The 17,880-nt window shown below is 37.6% G+C and overlaps 2 protein-coding genes across 2 annotated transcripts; one reads left to right on the forward strand and one right to left on the reverse strand.

Annotated features, from left to right (window-relative positions):
• LOC109838817 (probable F-box protein At3g61730) lies at positions 291-3,633 on the forward strand. The gene is made up of 9 exons (XM_020407242.1): positions 291-295; positions 339-402; positions 919-1,139; positions 1,931-2,130; positions 2,212-2,256; positions 2,336-2,503; positions 2,580-2,627; positions 2,703-2,975; positions 3,061-3,633. The coding sequence occupies exons 1-9, from the start codon at positions 291-293 to the stop codon at positions 3,144-3,146; spliced, it is 1,110 nt and encodes a 369-aa protein (XP_020262831.1). The 3' UTR covers positions 3,147-3,633.
• Positions 3,532-15,121, reverse strand: LOC109828862. Its single transcript, XM_020395834.1, has 4 exons — positions 14,978-15,121; positions 14,775-14,819; positions 4,650-4,807; positions 3,532-3,764 (listed from the first exon to the last, which is right to left on the reverse strand). The coding sequence occupies exons 1-4, from the start codon at positions 15,045-15,047 to the stop codon at positions 3,747-3,749; spliced, it is 291 nt and encodes a 96-aa protein (XP_020251423.1). The 5' UTR covers positions 15,048-15,121; the 3' UTR covers positions 3,532-3,746.

Raw genomic sequence — 17,880 nt, forward strand, 5'->3', positions numbered from 1 at the left:
AAGTGTTACTATAGCATGATTTGTAAAAATTGTTGAACTCACAGTTGTATTTTTATTTATTTATTTTAATATAACTGCAATCCTTTTGCAGCCACAGGTTCACGTAGGGGTTACTTTGTACAGAAATGATTTGCTATCAAATTAATCATCAGTCATTTGTAACTAGCCTGCTTTCAGTTATGGTTGCAACAAGACTAATTACCACGAAACAAATAGTTACCACCACAATTCCGTTTTATAATTTGTGATTACGGTTATAATTGCAAGAAAAGTTCAAAATATTATAAGAAATGGCGTAAGATATTATGTATGGATTTTTTTTCCCTCATAATTGTCAGCAACATAACCATTGCAAATCCTTTGTTCTACATTAACCAATTTGACACTCAAAAACCCATCGAGGTTTCTCCCAACAAATTTTAATCTCAATAAACAAAATGGAAACAGGAAAAAGATACAAATTTCGATCTACGAAAGCTGCAACCCATGCAAATTGAAATTGCCGTCAAGCTAGATAATCAAACAATTTTAATACAATTTACGCGAAGAATTTTTTTAAAAAAAAATTTAGAAATGGAAAAATATACACTAGTCCTTCAAGTTAAATAACGAGCTAAGTTCCGTCACAATTATAATTTATAAAGCGATCCTGACCCCAAGTAGATCCTTAACTGACCCAACGAACTTCACTCAACCGTCCGCTACAAGCTAAGCGGTAAAATAGCATTATCAATCTAGGCCTCGATCTGTTTAAAATATCCAAAATGCCACTGTAATTTCCCCACTGTCCTTTAAAAATTCGAATGCTTTCGACTCCCGCGCCTATAAATTGAGAAACAGAGTTCCAATGGGCCATTCCTTCTCTCGCCTCTCATTCTTCCATCGAGCTCAGGAGAGGGAAGAGAAAAAAACTAAGAGAGAAGAAGAAGAAGCAGAAGGGGAGGCAAAAATGGAGCTGAGATCGGGCAAGAGGAAGCCGGCGATCTCTCCTTCTTCTTCTTCCTCTTTGAAGCGGCGGCAGCAGAAGCGCGCTCCGACGATCCCGCGCCGGCGCAGAGATCGACGAAGCGAAAGCGTGCGATCTCTTCTTGCACCTCCCCGCGCTCTGCTTTCCTCACTCGTCACTCTGAGTTCAGCTGGTGAGCAGCAGTGAGATTATTTTGCTAAATATGTTTGAATTTCTCTAGAATTTTGCTTTGATCTGGTTCTTGGAGTAGAGGAAAGGTTTTTGTGCGATCTGTGCTTAGATCGTGTGAAACGAAAGGTTTTTATGCGATCCGTGCTTTAGATCGTGTGAAACGAAATGTTATTTTGTCGATTTTTGTGATTTATGATTTATTTCGAAATTTGACATGTTTTTGGCTAAATCTGAACTGTAGATCTGGAATAGGTTTGTGTGATCTCTTGGTTTTCTTTTAGATGATTCTAGAATTTTTTTTGTCTTTTTAGTAGAAGATTAAGGTGATCTGCTTTGATTATTTAGAATTTAGCAGTTTATCACTGCAGTTGGTTTATCGGTGGAGTTCTTAAGCATTTGATTGAAGTTCTGATTTGATCTTAATTCAAATTCTTAAACCTAGTTAGATTCCGCAGCTCATAATTATAAGGCGATTTCATTATGTTAATTAGGTCCAGATCTGAATGTTTCCATGGATTTCGAGACCTTTATAAGACTTAGAGATTCACGATTATAAATTAAAAATATTTCGTGATCTCTCGAATTATTTTAGCTCTAGATGGCGGCAAATTCAAATCAAAAGATATTTCAAAAGTTTAGATTACGATATTGACCCTGATCCTCCTAAAACCGCTAGCAGTATAACATAACAGTGTTGAAAGCAAAGAATTGTTAGAGTGCACGTAGATAATAACTGATTTTAATTTCGTAATATGTATCCTTTTGCTTTTTTTTTCAAAATTTTTATTTTAGGTACGAGGAGGACGTTTGGACTGAGGTGGCGAAGTATTTGGAGGGACAAGATCTGGTGAGGCTGGGGACCACCAACCGCTGGTTCAACCGGCTGATGACAGAGCAGAGCATCTGGAAGTACGCCTGCCTTCGTGATCTCCAGGTCCCACGCCCCCGCCACGTGTCCTTCAGCTGGAAGCAGCTCTACGTCTCCGCTTTCGGTAACTTTACGACCCTCTTCAACAACCTAACCCTTAAACAGTACCCCCTCGCAACTGACACGTGCGCGTTTGTCTCCGCAGATGGCACTCACTCCTACAGCTTCCGTCAGCAAGAGAAGCACATAGGTTCAGTAACTAATCTAAATGTGGATGAAATTAGCCATTAAGTTTGGTTAACTAATCCTGCTTCTGTTGATTTGTTTAGATTGGATAAGGATCGGGGCTTTCTTCTTCGATTCACCGGTGGCGCTGCTGATGGAGAATCTCGGGTTGCCGAAGACACTGCCGAGGATTGAGGATGATGCTGTGAAGTGCATTCAGGACCATGGTTGTTGCTTGTTACCCAACATTAAAACCGGGATTTGGATCGCTGGTAATTTTCTCTACTCAATTTGATAATTTCAATTCAGACTGCGACTAATACTGTAAATTTTTTGATAACGCGTCAGATTTACAGCTCGTTCGCTGCCCAGTCTGCAACCTCAACTCTTGCGAAGGTAAAACGTTCAAGTTTGCAATTTTACAAATGTCGAGGGGGTGAATGTGCTGAAGAAACTTGCGAATGACTGCAGGAACGATGCAGATACTGGACGCTAGGCACGCCGAGCTGTTCCTTGAAGAGGGGTATAAAAGCGGGGCCTGGAAATACTACGACATTGGATCTCTGAAGATAGCGAAGCCATGCCGCTCTGCTACTGGGGTTATTATTGACCTCAAGCATTTGAACTCGTGTGGGAGGTTGTTTGATGTCAAGTCCTGGGTGGGCGCGCCCAGTGATTGGCAGCCCAAGGCCACGCTCTGCCTTCACGCTGTTGCTGTTAATACCAACCTCCAGCCCAACGACGGTAAAGAACCATTATTCCACAGTCTCGCAGAGTGACGAAGTTTGCGCTTGTTTAATTTTCTTGATGTCGGGAAATTCTGTCGCAGGACTGAACGTGAAGTTTCAGGCGATGAGGAGCAGCGGAGCAGATGAAAAGGTGGTTTCTATTAGGATCTCCCAGCAGCTTATTTGATTGGTGATTGATTTAGTATTCTTTTTCCCATGGATGGAGGATAAAAACTAGGAGCGAAGCCTTTAATAGCGGATGCCGGCCTTCACAAAATTCATAGGTTTAGCCCTAAATCGTAGTCATTAGTGGTATGTAGCTTAGAAAGTATCTGCTATTACTTTCCCATTGTCGTCAGGTATTTACCCTGTGCGTGTGATGATAGCTGTAACGTTCATTCTTTGAGCTTATATAGATGGGAACTGTTGGTTTAATGCTATCCACCATGGACAAATTACATAAGACTAACTAAGATTTGGTATTAATACATCTGACCCTTTAATTTGAAAATATTCTCACTGCGAGTATAGAGAGAATTAACCAGAAAGTCACATGAGCAGACAGAAACATGGAGTAAAAAAGTTGGCATTCTATGAAAGCAGGACATCATCCTCGACGCGACTGTTTCAGAAACAAAACAGTAACTTTGTGTTTTTGATGAGATTAAAAAGGTTTAAGCCTTCAACAATGTTTCGATTCGGAGGCCTAGTTCTTCGCCACACTGTTGCCACCATAGTGTGAAGCATATTCTCTTTATTGGATGGAGATATGATGACAATCTTCAATTTAGAAACAGCCCCCCAACTGCCAACAAGAACAAAATAGTTAGTAACCATGTATAACACAAGGGACAAAAGAACACCAGGAAGGGGCATGCAAATGAAGAAAACATCAAGATTATTTACAGAGATACAAGGTTTAAAAGCATTGCCTAACAGTGGTATCAAAGTGCTTCGAACACGTACCCCCGGTCCTCAAGTCAAGCGATAGAGACACAAAGTAAGACAAATGATAGAAACAATTTGGCTTAGGTTTTAGTTTGCACTTAATAAAGACTGGAACCGCATAAAAGATTGATTTATGAAAGCTGGGGGCTTGATTCAATGGGATAAATGCTGAGACAGAAGATCAATACTGATGTGGCATCAATCATCTAGATTTATAAATGAAAACCAAAGCGTAACTTCCTAATAGGACCCAGAGTGCCCAGGCCCCTCTTAGAACCCATCTGACCTTTTGGCGAGGTAAGAGTCTCCTTCCACCACAGTTTATACTCGGTTCAAATATAAGGGAAAATTTGCTTGGGGAGCTACAAATTGCGGATAACGGAGAGTAATATCATTACATTTTCATATATTCGCTTTGACAAACTCAGCATCTAGTTTACTGTAATTGCTATGAAGCTACGGTGCAACTTCTCAACACCAGCCATTTCCAATTGTAAATTTCATATATTGGGCAGAGACAACTAAAAGACATAGGTAGGCGTACTTTCTGAAATTGTTACAAGATCCACAATATCGCTTTTCAAATATCGGCAATTTACCAATGTGAATTTCATTTGGCAGGCATCCCATGAACAACTAGAGGAACCCAAAACATCACAGAAAACACAATCCTGGCATCAAACTACTTCAGTTTCATTTTGCATATTCACACTATGGATTTAAGGGATGAAATTTCACATACCATAATAGCCTCAATCTCCTTGTCCGAGACTGGCGTGCGCTTTGGCAGCATTGAAGCCTTCCCCCCTACGCCAGTATGAGTTGGTGGAGCAGGAACTTCTGATCTGAATCTATAGACTTTCGCAGATGACGAGGGTGCCTTTGGTTGGGAGGTGAAGCCTACACATAGCATCATATTAATGCTAATGTAGCGCAAGTAAATTCCAAAAAATTTGCAGGGAAAAAAAAGAACACAATAATTTGTAGTAATAATACAAAAGGAAATAGAAATTGTTAACTCGATCATAATATAAAACAAAAAGAACAAATTCTACTGGGAAAGAATCAAGTAGAAATAATAGTCAAATGGTAGGATGGAGGTAAACATGATGCCAAGAGTGGGAGGGTTTTGCTTGATGCAGCAACAAAGTAAAAGATTTAACTTCGTAGATAAGGTACCCTCTGATGAACCCATATAACGTACATCCTAGAAACACTACAAATATTAGAACTGATAAGTGATAACCAACACTTCCAGCTTTGCACCGATCATCTGCGCTGGCAAGTTCTCATTACTCAGTTTTCAGAACAAAGCACATCACAATCAGTTGCTTACATGGTTCCAAAAACATCTGAGTTGATTAAATGATATGCCGTTACTTTGCATATAAATGTCAACAGTTGATGTATGACATGACATTCTTCCAGAATGCTGCTTTTTACGGTAAAAACAGTGTCTCTATATGCAATAATAACCCATGCTACCAGAAAAGTAACATCTATATAAAAGTAACAAATGATGATTGACTCAACTAGCAATCCTCGTCCAGAGAAAAATGACCAGCTTCAAAAAGTTCTACTGGAAGTTTTTTCATATCATCTCCATAATTAGGGGTGGAAACAAACCAAATAATTAACAAATAATTCGTTAATAATTCAACTGACTATTTGATCCTATTCAATCCGGTAGTGCATTGATTTAACACTAAACAAATAATATTTAGTATTAGAGTTCATTAACGAATAGAATTTAACTAGGGGTATATTTGATTCGTGTGCTTATCACATATTTGTTAAAATTTGATTGCTTATAATTTGTATCATTACACATATGATTTTATTTTTTTCAATCTATTTATATTTTCTACTTAAGTTTTATATACTAATAACTAATTTGAGAAACTTAAAAATAATCTTAAATCAGTTTTCTAATGAAATATTCGAATTAAATATATATACATCATTGTAAAACCCTGTATAATTTAAATAAATGAGTTTTTATTGTGAAAAATATGTTTAGATCATAGAGGAGTATGATAACAAGTGTTTTGGTGAAAAATATGTTTAGATCATAGAGGAGTATGATAACAAGTGTTTTGGGATCAAATAAGTATGATTATGTGAGAGAAATCAAGTGGAAAAGACCAGCACACGATAGGTTCATGCGCAGCAGATTTCTGGCTTTTTCTGCTATGCGGTCGATCGTGCGTGGCCGGCGGTCGACCGCACAGCGGCCAGACTGTTTTTTTCTCAGTCCGCTTTGTGTTGGGTTATGAGTCGGGTTTGAGAGCTTATATATATATTAAATATTTCGGGAGAGCCTCCTCTTCATCATAGAAAACCCTAGCAGCCTCCCCCTACCCTCTTGCAAACCCTAGCTTGTTCTTTGCGATTCTTGGAGGATTTCGAGGAGTTCGAGCGAGATCCAGCGGTGTTTAGCGAAGGAGAACCCCCTCACGACCTTACCCATAGTTGTTCATCACCCCTCAAGCGAGTTTCATCTCGCCCAACCCTGCACCCAGTTTTAAATGCTTTTAAATGATGTTTTTCACGGGTTTTGTTGAGCCTAACATGCTAGTTTGAGTATAAAAGTTGATCTTTATATTGTATGTTGCAAAAGAACATGTTTTCAGATTAATACAGATCACCCACGTTTTCCTAAGTGCAGATTTTGAACTGGTGTTTAGTATAACAAGAATTTTGAAAGAAAAACATTTGTTTTCGAAGGTTTCGTCATATATATGCATGTTTTAAATCGTTTTTTTTTTGTCTATAGTGATTAGATTGCTTATACCATGTTCCAGATATATTAAATCACATGCATAGGGTTGCTTGTTCATATAAACACCACACGAAGATCGAGATCGATATCAGTTAGAACAAAAAACCTGAAAATAGGATTTTTTCTGCTTCGCGGTCGACCGCGGGTGGCGCGGCGGTCGACCACGTATCGTGCACAGATCGGATTTCAATTTCTGTCTTAATCGCGATCGACCGCGCTGGGCGCGACGGTCGACCATCGATCGCGGGCGACCGTGCATGACGCGGCGTCACCAAGACATGAGAGTGAATAGTATATAGATGTTTTTAATTTGAAATCCATTGTAGTCCATGTGTTGTACGCCTATCTATTACGGCCCATGTGTTGGACCTCGATCATATAGTCCATGTGTGGGACATTTGCTCATTTCAGTCCATGTGTTGGACATGTAGCTTTGCGGCCCATGTGTTGGACCTACGTTATTTATAGTCCATGTGTTGGACCTACCCCATGTGCAATCCATGTGTTGGGCCTTATCATATTACAGTCCATGTGTTGGACATTGGTTACATGCAGTCCATGTGTTGAACATTCAATGAATTTTGCCTAAACTAACATATGGTAGAGGAAGTTCAAGAGTTGAACAAGTATTCTGACATTTGATAGGATATTTTTGAGATAGTTCGAAATGAAGATTTTGCTCCAAGTTATAGTTGGATTTGATAGTTAGCTATTTACAATATGAGCTTATGGGATGGTTGAGACTTCCACGCACATGTTGTAAATTCCTAAATATCAAACTATCATTTTTATTTCAGATTTGATGTTATGACTATCTATATGTATTATCAGTATTTTTCTATCCAACTAGCCATTCCCTTGGGATTGGTTGAGATGTTACTCGCTATAGCGCTTTGACGCTCGTTGTTTTCCCACTTTCAGGTAACGAGCCAGGTGCACGGAGAGTCGTAGCTTGATGGATTTGCTCTAGTTACTACTTATAGATATTTTATTAGCAGATTATGTTTAGGACTCCACGACGATTTGGTTTATGAACATTGAGATGTTATTTCTAGTTTTGTAAAGACAATGTGCCTTATTGTCATGTCCTTTGTTCTATGTCGAGACAGGAGATGTTATTTCTAGTTTTGTAAAGACAATGTGCCTTATTGTCATGTCCTTTGTTCTATGTCGAGACAGTTGTACTCAGTTCAGATATTGTTCCTGCCTTATTGTCATGTCCTTTGTTCTATGTCGAGACAGTTGTACTCAGTTCAGATATTGTTCCTTTTTCTGGGATTCTTTTGATTTATATCAGTGGTGGTTATTTCTTTCAGAATATATGTTGTTTAATATTTCTGCCATACATTTTCTTTTGCCTGTTTGTGTCTACATCCGTTATTGTTTGCACTAGATAGATACTTATTGTGATGGTAAAACATGTTTTTGCACGGTGTAGTGCATGACAGATTTGACATTCTTGGTTTTACCTCGGACTGCAGCCTTGTTGAAACCAGGGGCGTTACAATCATAACTATAAAGGAATAATATTCATTTATAAATTTTAATATTATTTAAATTTTAAATTCTTTAGCAGAAGACGGTCTATAAATATTCGTGAATATTCATGCATATTTATCAAATACCGAGTATTCGAAATTGAATTCGAAAAATTGCAGACATCGATATTTGAATTCGGGTTCGAATTTGAACAAATACAAATATGAACATCTCAACGTTCGATTCGATTCGTTCTTATACCGCCCCTAATCCCCTATCCATAATGGAAGAGATATAATGAAGTTTTTCCATATCGTCTCCTAAAAGCAGAGACTTATCGTTATTAATCTAATTTCCTCCTTAGATCGGTACTACTCATAAACAATGATTTTTCATCACATATCTGGGAAGCACATAATATTAACCAACCTAAATCTTTGATCAAGAAAAATAAAAATCTATACGCATGGGGCTGGTTTCTTCCTATTTCCGCTCTTATGGAACCAAGAAAAGAAGGCAGCATGTCCATGTATTATTAGGTTCTTGTTCTCTTTACTTCTTTGATACTTACAAGGTTCTGTCATCAGTGTTTTTACAAGTTCTAATGGTGTTGAGGGAATAATGACAGATTTATTTGTTTCTTTATTTTTTATGGTCTCCGATCCAATCCACTCATTAAAGTATACAAAGGTGGTAGGTGAGCTTGTTCTGTTTCGGTTTCTTATGCACCAGCCAAATCACATGTATGATAATGACATCTACAGTATCAGGTCATAGATATGGGATCACGGTATGTATGGTAAACACGCATGCATTCATCACCCCAAATTCATGGTTTTTAATCACTGGAAGAATCCTATAAGGATGTGCTTTTCCCAAAATCAATCATAAGCCAAGGACTGCCACCGCTATCAATAGTTTGGTTTACCAGTTTCATGGACAATCTGCATATAACAGCCATACTGCTAGGATGGCACCTTCTAAGTACATTCTACAGTTAAATCCCCCCCCCCCCCCCCCGACAAAAAAAAAAAAAAAAAAAAAAAAAAAAAAAGACAAATGGCTCTACCATGCTCAGCCTCTCACAATTTTTATCAAATAGGATAATCGAGAGATCTAACTTAACTTTTCACCTCTATTGTTCCTACTTTCTTTCTAACAATTTACATATAATTTAGATCACGATCTACAGATGGGAGACTGTCTACAGTTTTTCTGTCTTGTAACAACAAGAGACAAGATATACCCTTATTGGAGTGACCAGCTGATACATTCTATGATGCATGTCCACAACTACGACACGTTGAAACCACATACATGATGTCCAATATTTAAGAAAGTGTTGGCCGCTTGTATGCAGTGGACCATGCTTATTGCCCTGACGTCTAGTCGGACATCTAAGTGATGCCTTGGTGTCTTTATTAATTAAAGAACAAATATTTTGGCCACATAGGATTCACAGTTCAAGCGGCAAAGAGAAAGGCTGAGGAGGCACCAAAGGAGGAAAGAGTTAATTTGACAATTCAAAACCCTTCCTGCAGTGTTTTTATCTAAAATGGATTTGAATCTCGAGTTTTGATTGCCAATCCATTTTTCTTACCCGTTACTATACTTAAGCGGGCCGCTAACCTGTTTTTAATACTGTGCAGCTTGATTACATGACATGTGCTTGCTTAGGTGCTCCCAGTGGTCATTCTGGGGAGCCCAAACCTATATGGAGCGTTCTGGGTACTGCCTATGCCTAGAAGGCTGTGTAAGCAGGCACCCGGATCGCTTTTTAAAACAATTTGGCATACAATAAAACAAACAAAAATTTGGCAAGCAGCTCAAAGTTTATCATTGACATGTAGGTTTCATACATGAAACATAAAAAATTTAACTAGAAAGAAAATGCCAGAGCAAAGGTGCTAAGCCCTCATTACTTGCTCACGATATTGTAGTGGTCTTATAAAACTTGCATCCTATTAAACATGCAAATATGCGAATCAAACTGAAGAACAGTGTTTGATCCCTTCTATATAGGATCCTAGAACATTGTCTTTTCATATGAAGGACAATGTTAGAAAGATAGAATTTCACAGCATCCACTGCAAACCAATCTATATCAGTGCATAAATAGAATGATATAGGCAATTGAACAATCATCTAATCTGAACTCTGTCCGATAACAATTTAATCCAAATTGAGAATCAAAATAACTCTTTGCTTTATAAGGTTTTAAAAAAACTCATTTTTTTATACTTCTACAGTTGGCTTCATTTAATTCTCCCCGCAAAATTAACATCAGAGCATTAAAAATATAGTTCACGACTATGTTACCCATGTATTGCTATTATGAAGCCATACATGTACTGGACACGTACCCGTACCCAAACTTCATGGATACTCCTTGGATGTATGCATACATTTATTCAGACGCTTACTCAATTATATGATATATGTTTTATTTAAAACACTTGTCAAATACTTTCTGGACATATATCCTACACCTCATATCCATTTCTTAAAACTCACTAGGCATGGGTCGGGTTCGTTTCAGCCCATACCCAGGTTCTAAACTATGATTTTAAAGGGTAATTTGGGTGTCTAGTTCAGAAACAAGTAGTTTCTAACTTATAATAATCAACATAATAAAAGAAACTTAAAATGTGTTCAGAATTTTAATCCTAATAGCACATGAATTGAAAATTACTAATGATTTTCATCTCTAAATTTATTTTACATTTCTTATGTAGTTATATATTATATATAATATCTATATATATATATAATATATATATATATATATATATATATATATATAATTTATGATATATTTATATATATATATATATATATTCATTGGTTATTAAATATGCGGCCGATAATCGATTATCTATCGGCCCCGAGTTTTATCCGGGATTAAGATGTCTCCGCTGGGAGAAATTGGATTCCACTATCGACAACCTAGGATAAGTTGTTTTATAATCGGTTAAGTCGTTGCGTTTCCTTACGCTCGACGGTATAGCTTTCGGATAACGTTGTTTTGTACGAGGATTTACCTCTGGGCTAGTTTTTCACATCACATGTTATATTACGGCATCTCTATCCGAGGCGATAAGTAGTGCTTTTCTTTTATCAGGGGCTAACGAAAACATTTTCTTGGCTACATCACCACCTGGACCATTTTGATGCTATGGCATCACCTTAGCTTGTGGTTTGTATCAATTTAAACCCACCCACCGTCAACCACCGGCCTAGTGTCTACGCATTAGTTAGTGATTCTAACATGAGTGATTGTACTCATGCTTTGGTTTGTTCTATATTTCATTAAGCATGCGGTTTTAGATTAGCATTGTGTTACGTTTATATCTATGTATAGTATCACCAGTCCCAGTATGATCACTCCGATAAATACTACTTATCCCCGTATATATCCCGATTCGCTATCCCGATAAGGATTGTTCTGTCCCTTCCCGTCCGGATAAACTCCAAGATAACGCGGATATTTAAAACGCTTTGCATATTATATAGTACTATATATTATATAGAGGTATATATAATAATCTATAACGATATATATATATATATATATATATTATATAATATATATATTATATATATATTAGTGGTGTCCCCATACCGCCTCATCTTTAAACTAAAAATTTCATATGTCACTACTCGCGACGCCCGCCCAACCTGATTTCTCACCTGGCAAACTTGTAGCGTTTTTACATCAAATTATACTGCGACTCGCTTATAACAAGTAGCCTTAGATGAAACATTATCACAGTTTAAAACTTAAAATAATTGTCGTTTAATCGCACGGACGACTCCTATATTTATAAATGATCTAAGACAGTGAGCTCATTCCAACCACACTCCTACGACGCTGACGCTCTCCAACATTTTTGCTCAAGCAGCAGGAGAAGATCCTTACAAATATTATGAAGAATAAAACAAAAACTTAAGATATATTAAAAGTGACCTAGATTCTTTCAAATGAAGTACGTGTAACCCTTCATTTATCAGACCAATTAAAAAATCAACCCTACATAGCTTCCAAAATTCTACAGGAGCCGAAAACCCCCCCCGCCAGTCCTCGACTCTCCACACCACTGATCTCCAAATCTAGACCTTCTATAACTACATAGTATCACTGCTTTGTGGTGGGCCTCCACGAAATACTAAGCTTCTTGTTGCAAGCATACTCTTGAGTCTTTTCATCTCTAAATTTATTTTACATTTCTTATGTAGTTATATATTATATATAATATCTATATATATATATAATATATATATATATATATATTTATAATATAAGTATATATATTATATATATTATATATTATTCATTGTTATTAGAAATATCTGGCCGATAATCGATTATCTATCGGCCCCGAGTTTTATCCGGGATTAAGATGTCTCCGCTGGGAGAAATTGGATTCCACTATCGACAACCTAGGATAAGTTGTTTTATAATCGGTTAAGTCGTTGCGTTTCCTTACGCTCGACGGTATAGCTTTCGGATAACGTTGTTTTGTACGAGGATTTACCTCTGGGCTAGTTTTTCACATCACATGTTATATTACGGCATCTCTATCCGAGGCGATAAGTAGTGCTTTTCTTTTATCAGGGGCTAACGAAAACATTTTCTTGGCTACATCACCACCTGGACCATTTTGATGCTATGGCATCACCTTAGCTTGTGGTTTGTATCAATTTAAACCCACCCACCGTCAACCACCGGCCTAGTGTCTACGCATTAGTTAGTGATTCTAACATGAGTGATTGTACTCATGCTTTGGTTTGTTCTATATTTCATTAAGCATGCGGTTTTAGATTAGCATTGTGTTACGTTTATATCTATGTATAGTATCACCAGTCCCAGTATGATCACTCCGATAAATACTACTTATCCCCGTATATATCCCGATTCGCTATCCCGATAAGGATTGTTCTGTCCCTTCCCGTCCGGATAAACTCCAAGATAACGCGGATATTTAAAACGCTTTGCATATTATATAGTACTATATATTATATAGAGGTATATATAATAATCTATAACGATATATATATATATATATATATATTATATAATATATATATTATATATATATTAGTGGTGTCCCCATACCGCCTCATCTTTAAACTAAAAATTTCATATGTCACTACTCGCGACGCCCGCCCAACCTGATTTCTCACCTGGCAAACTTGTAGCGTTTTTACATCAAATTATACTGCGACTCGCTTATAACAAGTAGCCTTAGATGAAACATTATCACAGTTTAAAACTTAAAATAATTGTCGTTTAATCGCACGGACGACTCCTATATTTATAAATGATCTAAGACAGTGAGCTCATTCCAACCACACTCCTACGACGCTGACGCTCTCCAACATTTTTGCTCAAGCAGCAGGAGAAGATCCTTACAAATATTATGAAGAATAAAACAAAAACTTAAGATATATTAAAAGTGACCTAGATTCTTTCAAATGAAGTACGTGTAACCCTTCATTTATCAGACCAATTAAAAAATCAACCCTACATAGCTTCCAAAATTCTACAGGAGCCGAAAACCCCCCCCGCCAGTCCTCGACTCTCCACACCACTGATCTCCAAATCTAGACCTTCTATAACTACATAGTATCACTGCTTTGTGGTGGGCCTCCACGAAATACTAAGCTTCTTGTTGCAAGCATACTCTTGAGTCCCTCACCCCCCCCACCCCCAAAAAAAAAAACAAAAACAAAACAAAAAAGGTGTAATTAATAATAATTTCACAATTCCTGTGAAGGCATGAAGTAGGCTGTCAAACATCATACAGAAATGAAATGTGTAACCGCACAGAATGTATAAATCGGAAAAAGCTCTTGAAATAGATACTGTGGGTTCAATACTAAAGCCAAGCCTTTTCCGTTCTGCCCGAAGGATAACGTTAACGTGCATTAGAGAAACTTAATTATGTGCAGTAGTTTGGGTATGTAACATATGTCAAATGTATCAAACTGCAAGTCCTAGAATGATTTTATTGATCTGTCCTTACCCTTAGGAAGTGGCAAGCAGCTCCAAGTTTATCATTGAAACATGGGTTTATACAAGAAACAAAAAAAATTAACTATAGAGGAAATACAATAGCAAAAGGAGCTAATCCCTCATTACTTACGATACGATACCATAGTGGTCTTATAAAACCTCACATCCTATCAAACCGATTCACCATCTCAAATATCCAAATCAACTGAAGAATTGTGTCCGTTCCCATCTATCGAGGATCCTAGAACAATGTCTTTTCATGTCAAGGACACCAGTCTGCATGAATGTGCTAGAGGCAGAGAGAACTTAACCAGTAGCATGACGGTATGCACTGAAAACCAATCTAAATCGGTGCATACATGCAATGACATAGGCAATTGAAAAATCGTCTAATCTGAACTCTGTCTGATAACAATTTAATCCAAATCGAGACTAAAAATAGCTCATTGCTTCATAAGGTTAGTGGGTTTTTTATTAACATCAAAGCATTACATTTGTAACAAATAACTACAGCAAATTATACAGTAAAAGCATCAAAGAAAATGCTTTAATAACATTTGTATATTATCAAAATCAGGAAGAAGCTTTACCCGAACGAGAGATCTCCACGTTTTGGTCGGCAGCGGGAGAAGATCCTAACAAAATATTTCCAAAAGCAAAACTTTAGAAAATAGAAGACCCTAAATTCTTCAAATGAAACCCTAACCCTCTTCGTAATAATAAATAAATAAATAAAAATATAAAAAAGAGGAAGAAAATCATGGAGAGCGATTAAGGAAGGAAGGAAGTGTACCTTGCGGCTTTGGATGCCTCTGGGGGAATTTGATTCGAGGAATCCTCTTCATCACGTGAGCTCCCGACATCTCTCTCTCTGTCTCTCTCTCTATTCTTCTTCTTCCTCCCCCTCTTCCTTATTTATTTCTCGGTTTGTCTTTTGTACAACGTGCATTGCACGTGTAGGAAACTGGGCTCATTCCTGAACTTATGTCGCCCAAGGTGTCCGGGTCGAGTTGCGGAATTAGAGCATCTCCAACAGCTTCCCCAAAATTTTCTTCAAAATAGAGAAACAAAAGTCATATTCTCCAAATTATTTTTGCTCCAACTCCAACAGCTTCCCTATTTTTAAAAATCGCATTTATTACAATAATAAAGCTCTCCCCAAAAATTTGGAGAATGCTGTAGATTTGGGGAAGGCTCCCTATTTTTTCTCCTCCTTCCCTATTTTGGGGAATGGGATGGGGAATTTGTTGGACCAAAAAACAGCTATATATTCTCCAAAATTGAGTATTTCAAGAAGATGGGGAAGCTGTTGGAGATGCTCTTAGTATTTTTTTTTTTGTATCTACTGCTCTATATAAATAGGAGAACTCAAGATTCACTGTTCTGTACTACAGCCCCTTCAACTTTCTCTCATATGGTTCAACCTATTAAAATATAACATTTTGTACTGCAGCCCCCTTTTAACAATTATTATATGTTAACTAAGCTAAAATCTCTAAAATAACCTTATCCGCTCTTCTCAATCTCTCAAACTCAGCGCTCTCTCATCTCTCTCTCTCTCTCTCTCTCTCTCTCTCTCTAAAACCAAGAAAGCTTTCTCAAGCTCGTCGCCTTGGCCCTCGCCCTTCTCCTCGTCGTCGTCTCCGCCCATGCCCCCAAGCCTCCCCTCGAGTTCGCCGCCGCCTCCTCTCCTCTCCTTCGTCCGACCTCGTCGCCGTAGCTCTTTGCTGCTCCCCGCCTCGCCCTCGACTTCCGTCTCGCCCTCGAGATCGCCACCGCCACACCACACAACTTCGATGCTTAAGTTTTTTTGCTCTCACCCCCTGAAAGGCTCTATAAATATTTCTCCATCGCTTGTTTATGTTTTCCTCTCAAATAATATTGAATCAAAATTTTCAATGGAAGATCAATTGAAATCCGAGCAAAGCAACAAGAATCCCGATGACTCAAGATCTCATAAACCACAAGGCCTCTCTCATACCATCATCCCTCATATTCTGAACTTGTAAGTCCCACTCTTTCTTTTTTTGTTCATTTCTTTCAAATATTTTGAACAAAAAAATTGGTAATTTTGTTTTTTTCAGATATGGGTCACGAGCTACATGTAAAGACTTTGAGATTTATGACCCTAACGCTACTTTTGAGGATCCCCTAATGTCACGCCCCGCTTCCCAAAATACTAGGGAATCAGAACGTGAACAAGCCCGCGACGTATTAGACTGAGGAGAAATAAGTACTAGAACCCTTCTGCTCAATCTAATACGCTAAGCGTCAAGCAAATATAAAACGAAGGCACAGGTCCCCGATCACAGTAGCGAGAATATAATAAACAACACAGACATAAAATATACATATCATAACTGAAATATCATCTGAGACACAAAGTTTGGGTCAAACATGCCCTTATTACAAACAGTTCAACTAAAATAAGAAAATACATAGTCCGACAAAATAAGAAGGAAGTACTGCAAAATAACTAAGTTTCTCGAAAGACTAAAAAATAAGGTACTACATAAGCAATCTAGTGTCCATCAGTGATTACGTAAAAGAAAAGGCTAAGCTTCCGTCTGTTCTTCTGTTCCACCTGGAAGACACTCCGGCTGGGCATACTCCTGCTCTAATGCATCATAATACTGGACCTGTCCGTCCTCTAAATCTGACGTACATCAGAGAAAACAGGTGTACGTAGGGCTGGATTGGTAGGTATACCAATTATATTTTCCTAGTACCAAGTACCAACCAATATATAATTGGTAGGAAAAATTCACCATTTCTACCAACCAATAACGTTGGTATACCAACTACTTGGTACGGTTGGTACTCGGTTGGTACGGTTGGTATTGGGTTTCTACCAAGTATATCTTTTGCTAGTCAGTCTGTAGAAGCTCTAAGATCTTTCATACATATATAAGCTTATACCAAGTTTCTTACAATTATATTTTCATGTTGCTGTCTTTCGATTCACTGCTTCAACGAGTTCGCTCCTCGCCTTTTCTAGCGCTTCCAACAGCTTTTCTGGTTTCCTGCCACGGTTGGTAATGTGTGATGTATGATGAGCTCTGGGATTGCTAATAACCATAGGCAACCACTAACCAGTCATTAGCAGTATTGCAATACACCATCATTATAGAAACACATATAATTAAGTCTCAAAGAAACTAACCAGTCATTGATTCGACAATAATTTGCTTAAGCAAAAAGGAATTACAGGCAATATCATATTATCAAAAAGGTAACAAAAACTAGTAATGCATGTAATAGAGGTATGATTTTAAGAGACAATGGGCAACCAAGTTCTTGATAGGAGTTAAGATATACCTTCACGCCTTCAACTTGAGTTATAGTCTGTTTGATCGGTGCTAAGGTAGGTAAGGGGACACCAGCATCAACTAGTTCCATGACACTGTACATTATATTGAAGTGAGAAATCATATTAGATGATTAGGGAAAAAACCATATAAAGCAGCAAAATAACTTGAACCTAATTAATCAAACGAAAACTGCATGTATGCTAGTTAATGTTCATTTGCAAGCCACCAATTGTGTCATAAAATGAATGTGAAATAGAAGAGTTAGACAACGTATTTGGTAGGTACGGTTGAGATTTATCTTCCCTAAATCTATGGTTGAGATTTAAGGATATATATATAATTTATATATTAAATAATTTAATATAATATAAGTTGGTAGGTACGG

This window comes from Asparagus officinalis, chromosome 1, assembly GCF_001876935.1.
Source record: "Asparagus officinalis chromosome 1, Aspof.V1, whole genome shotgun sequence".
In the NCBI taxonomy this organism is placed as follows: domain Eukaryota; kingdom Viridiplantae; phylum Streptophyta; class Magnoliopsida; order Asparagales; family Asparagaceae; genus Asparagus; species Asparagus officinalis.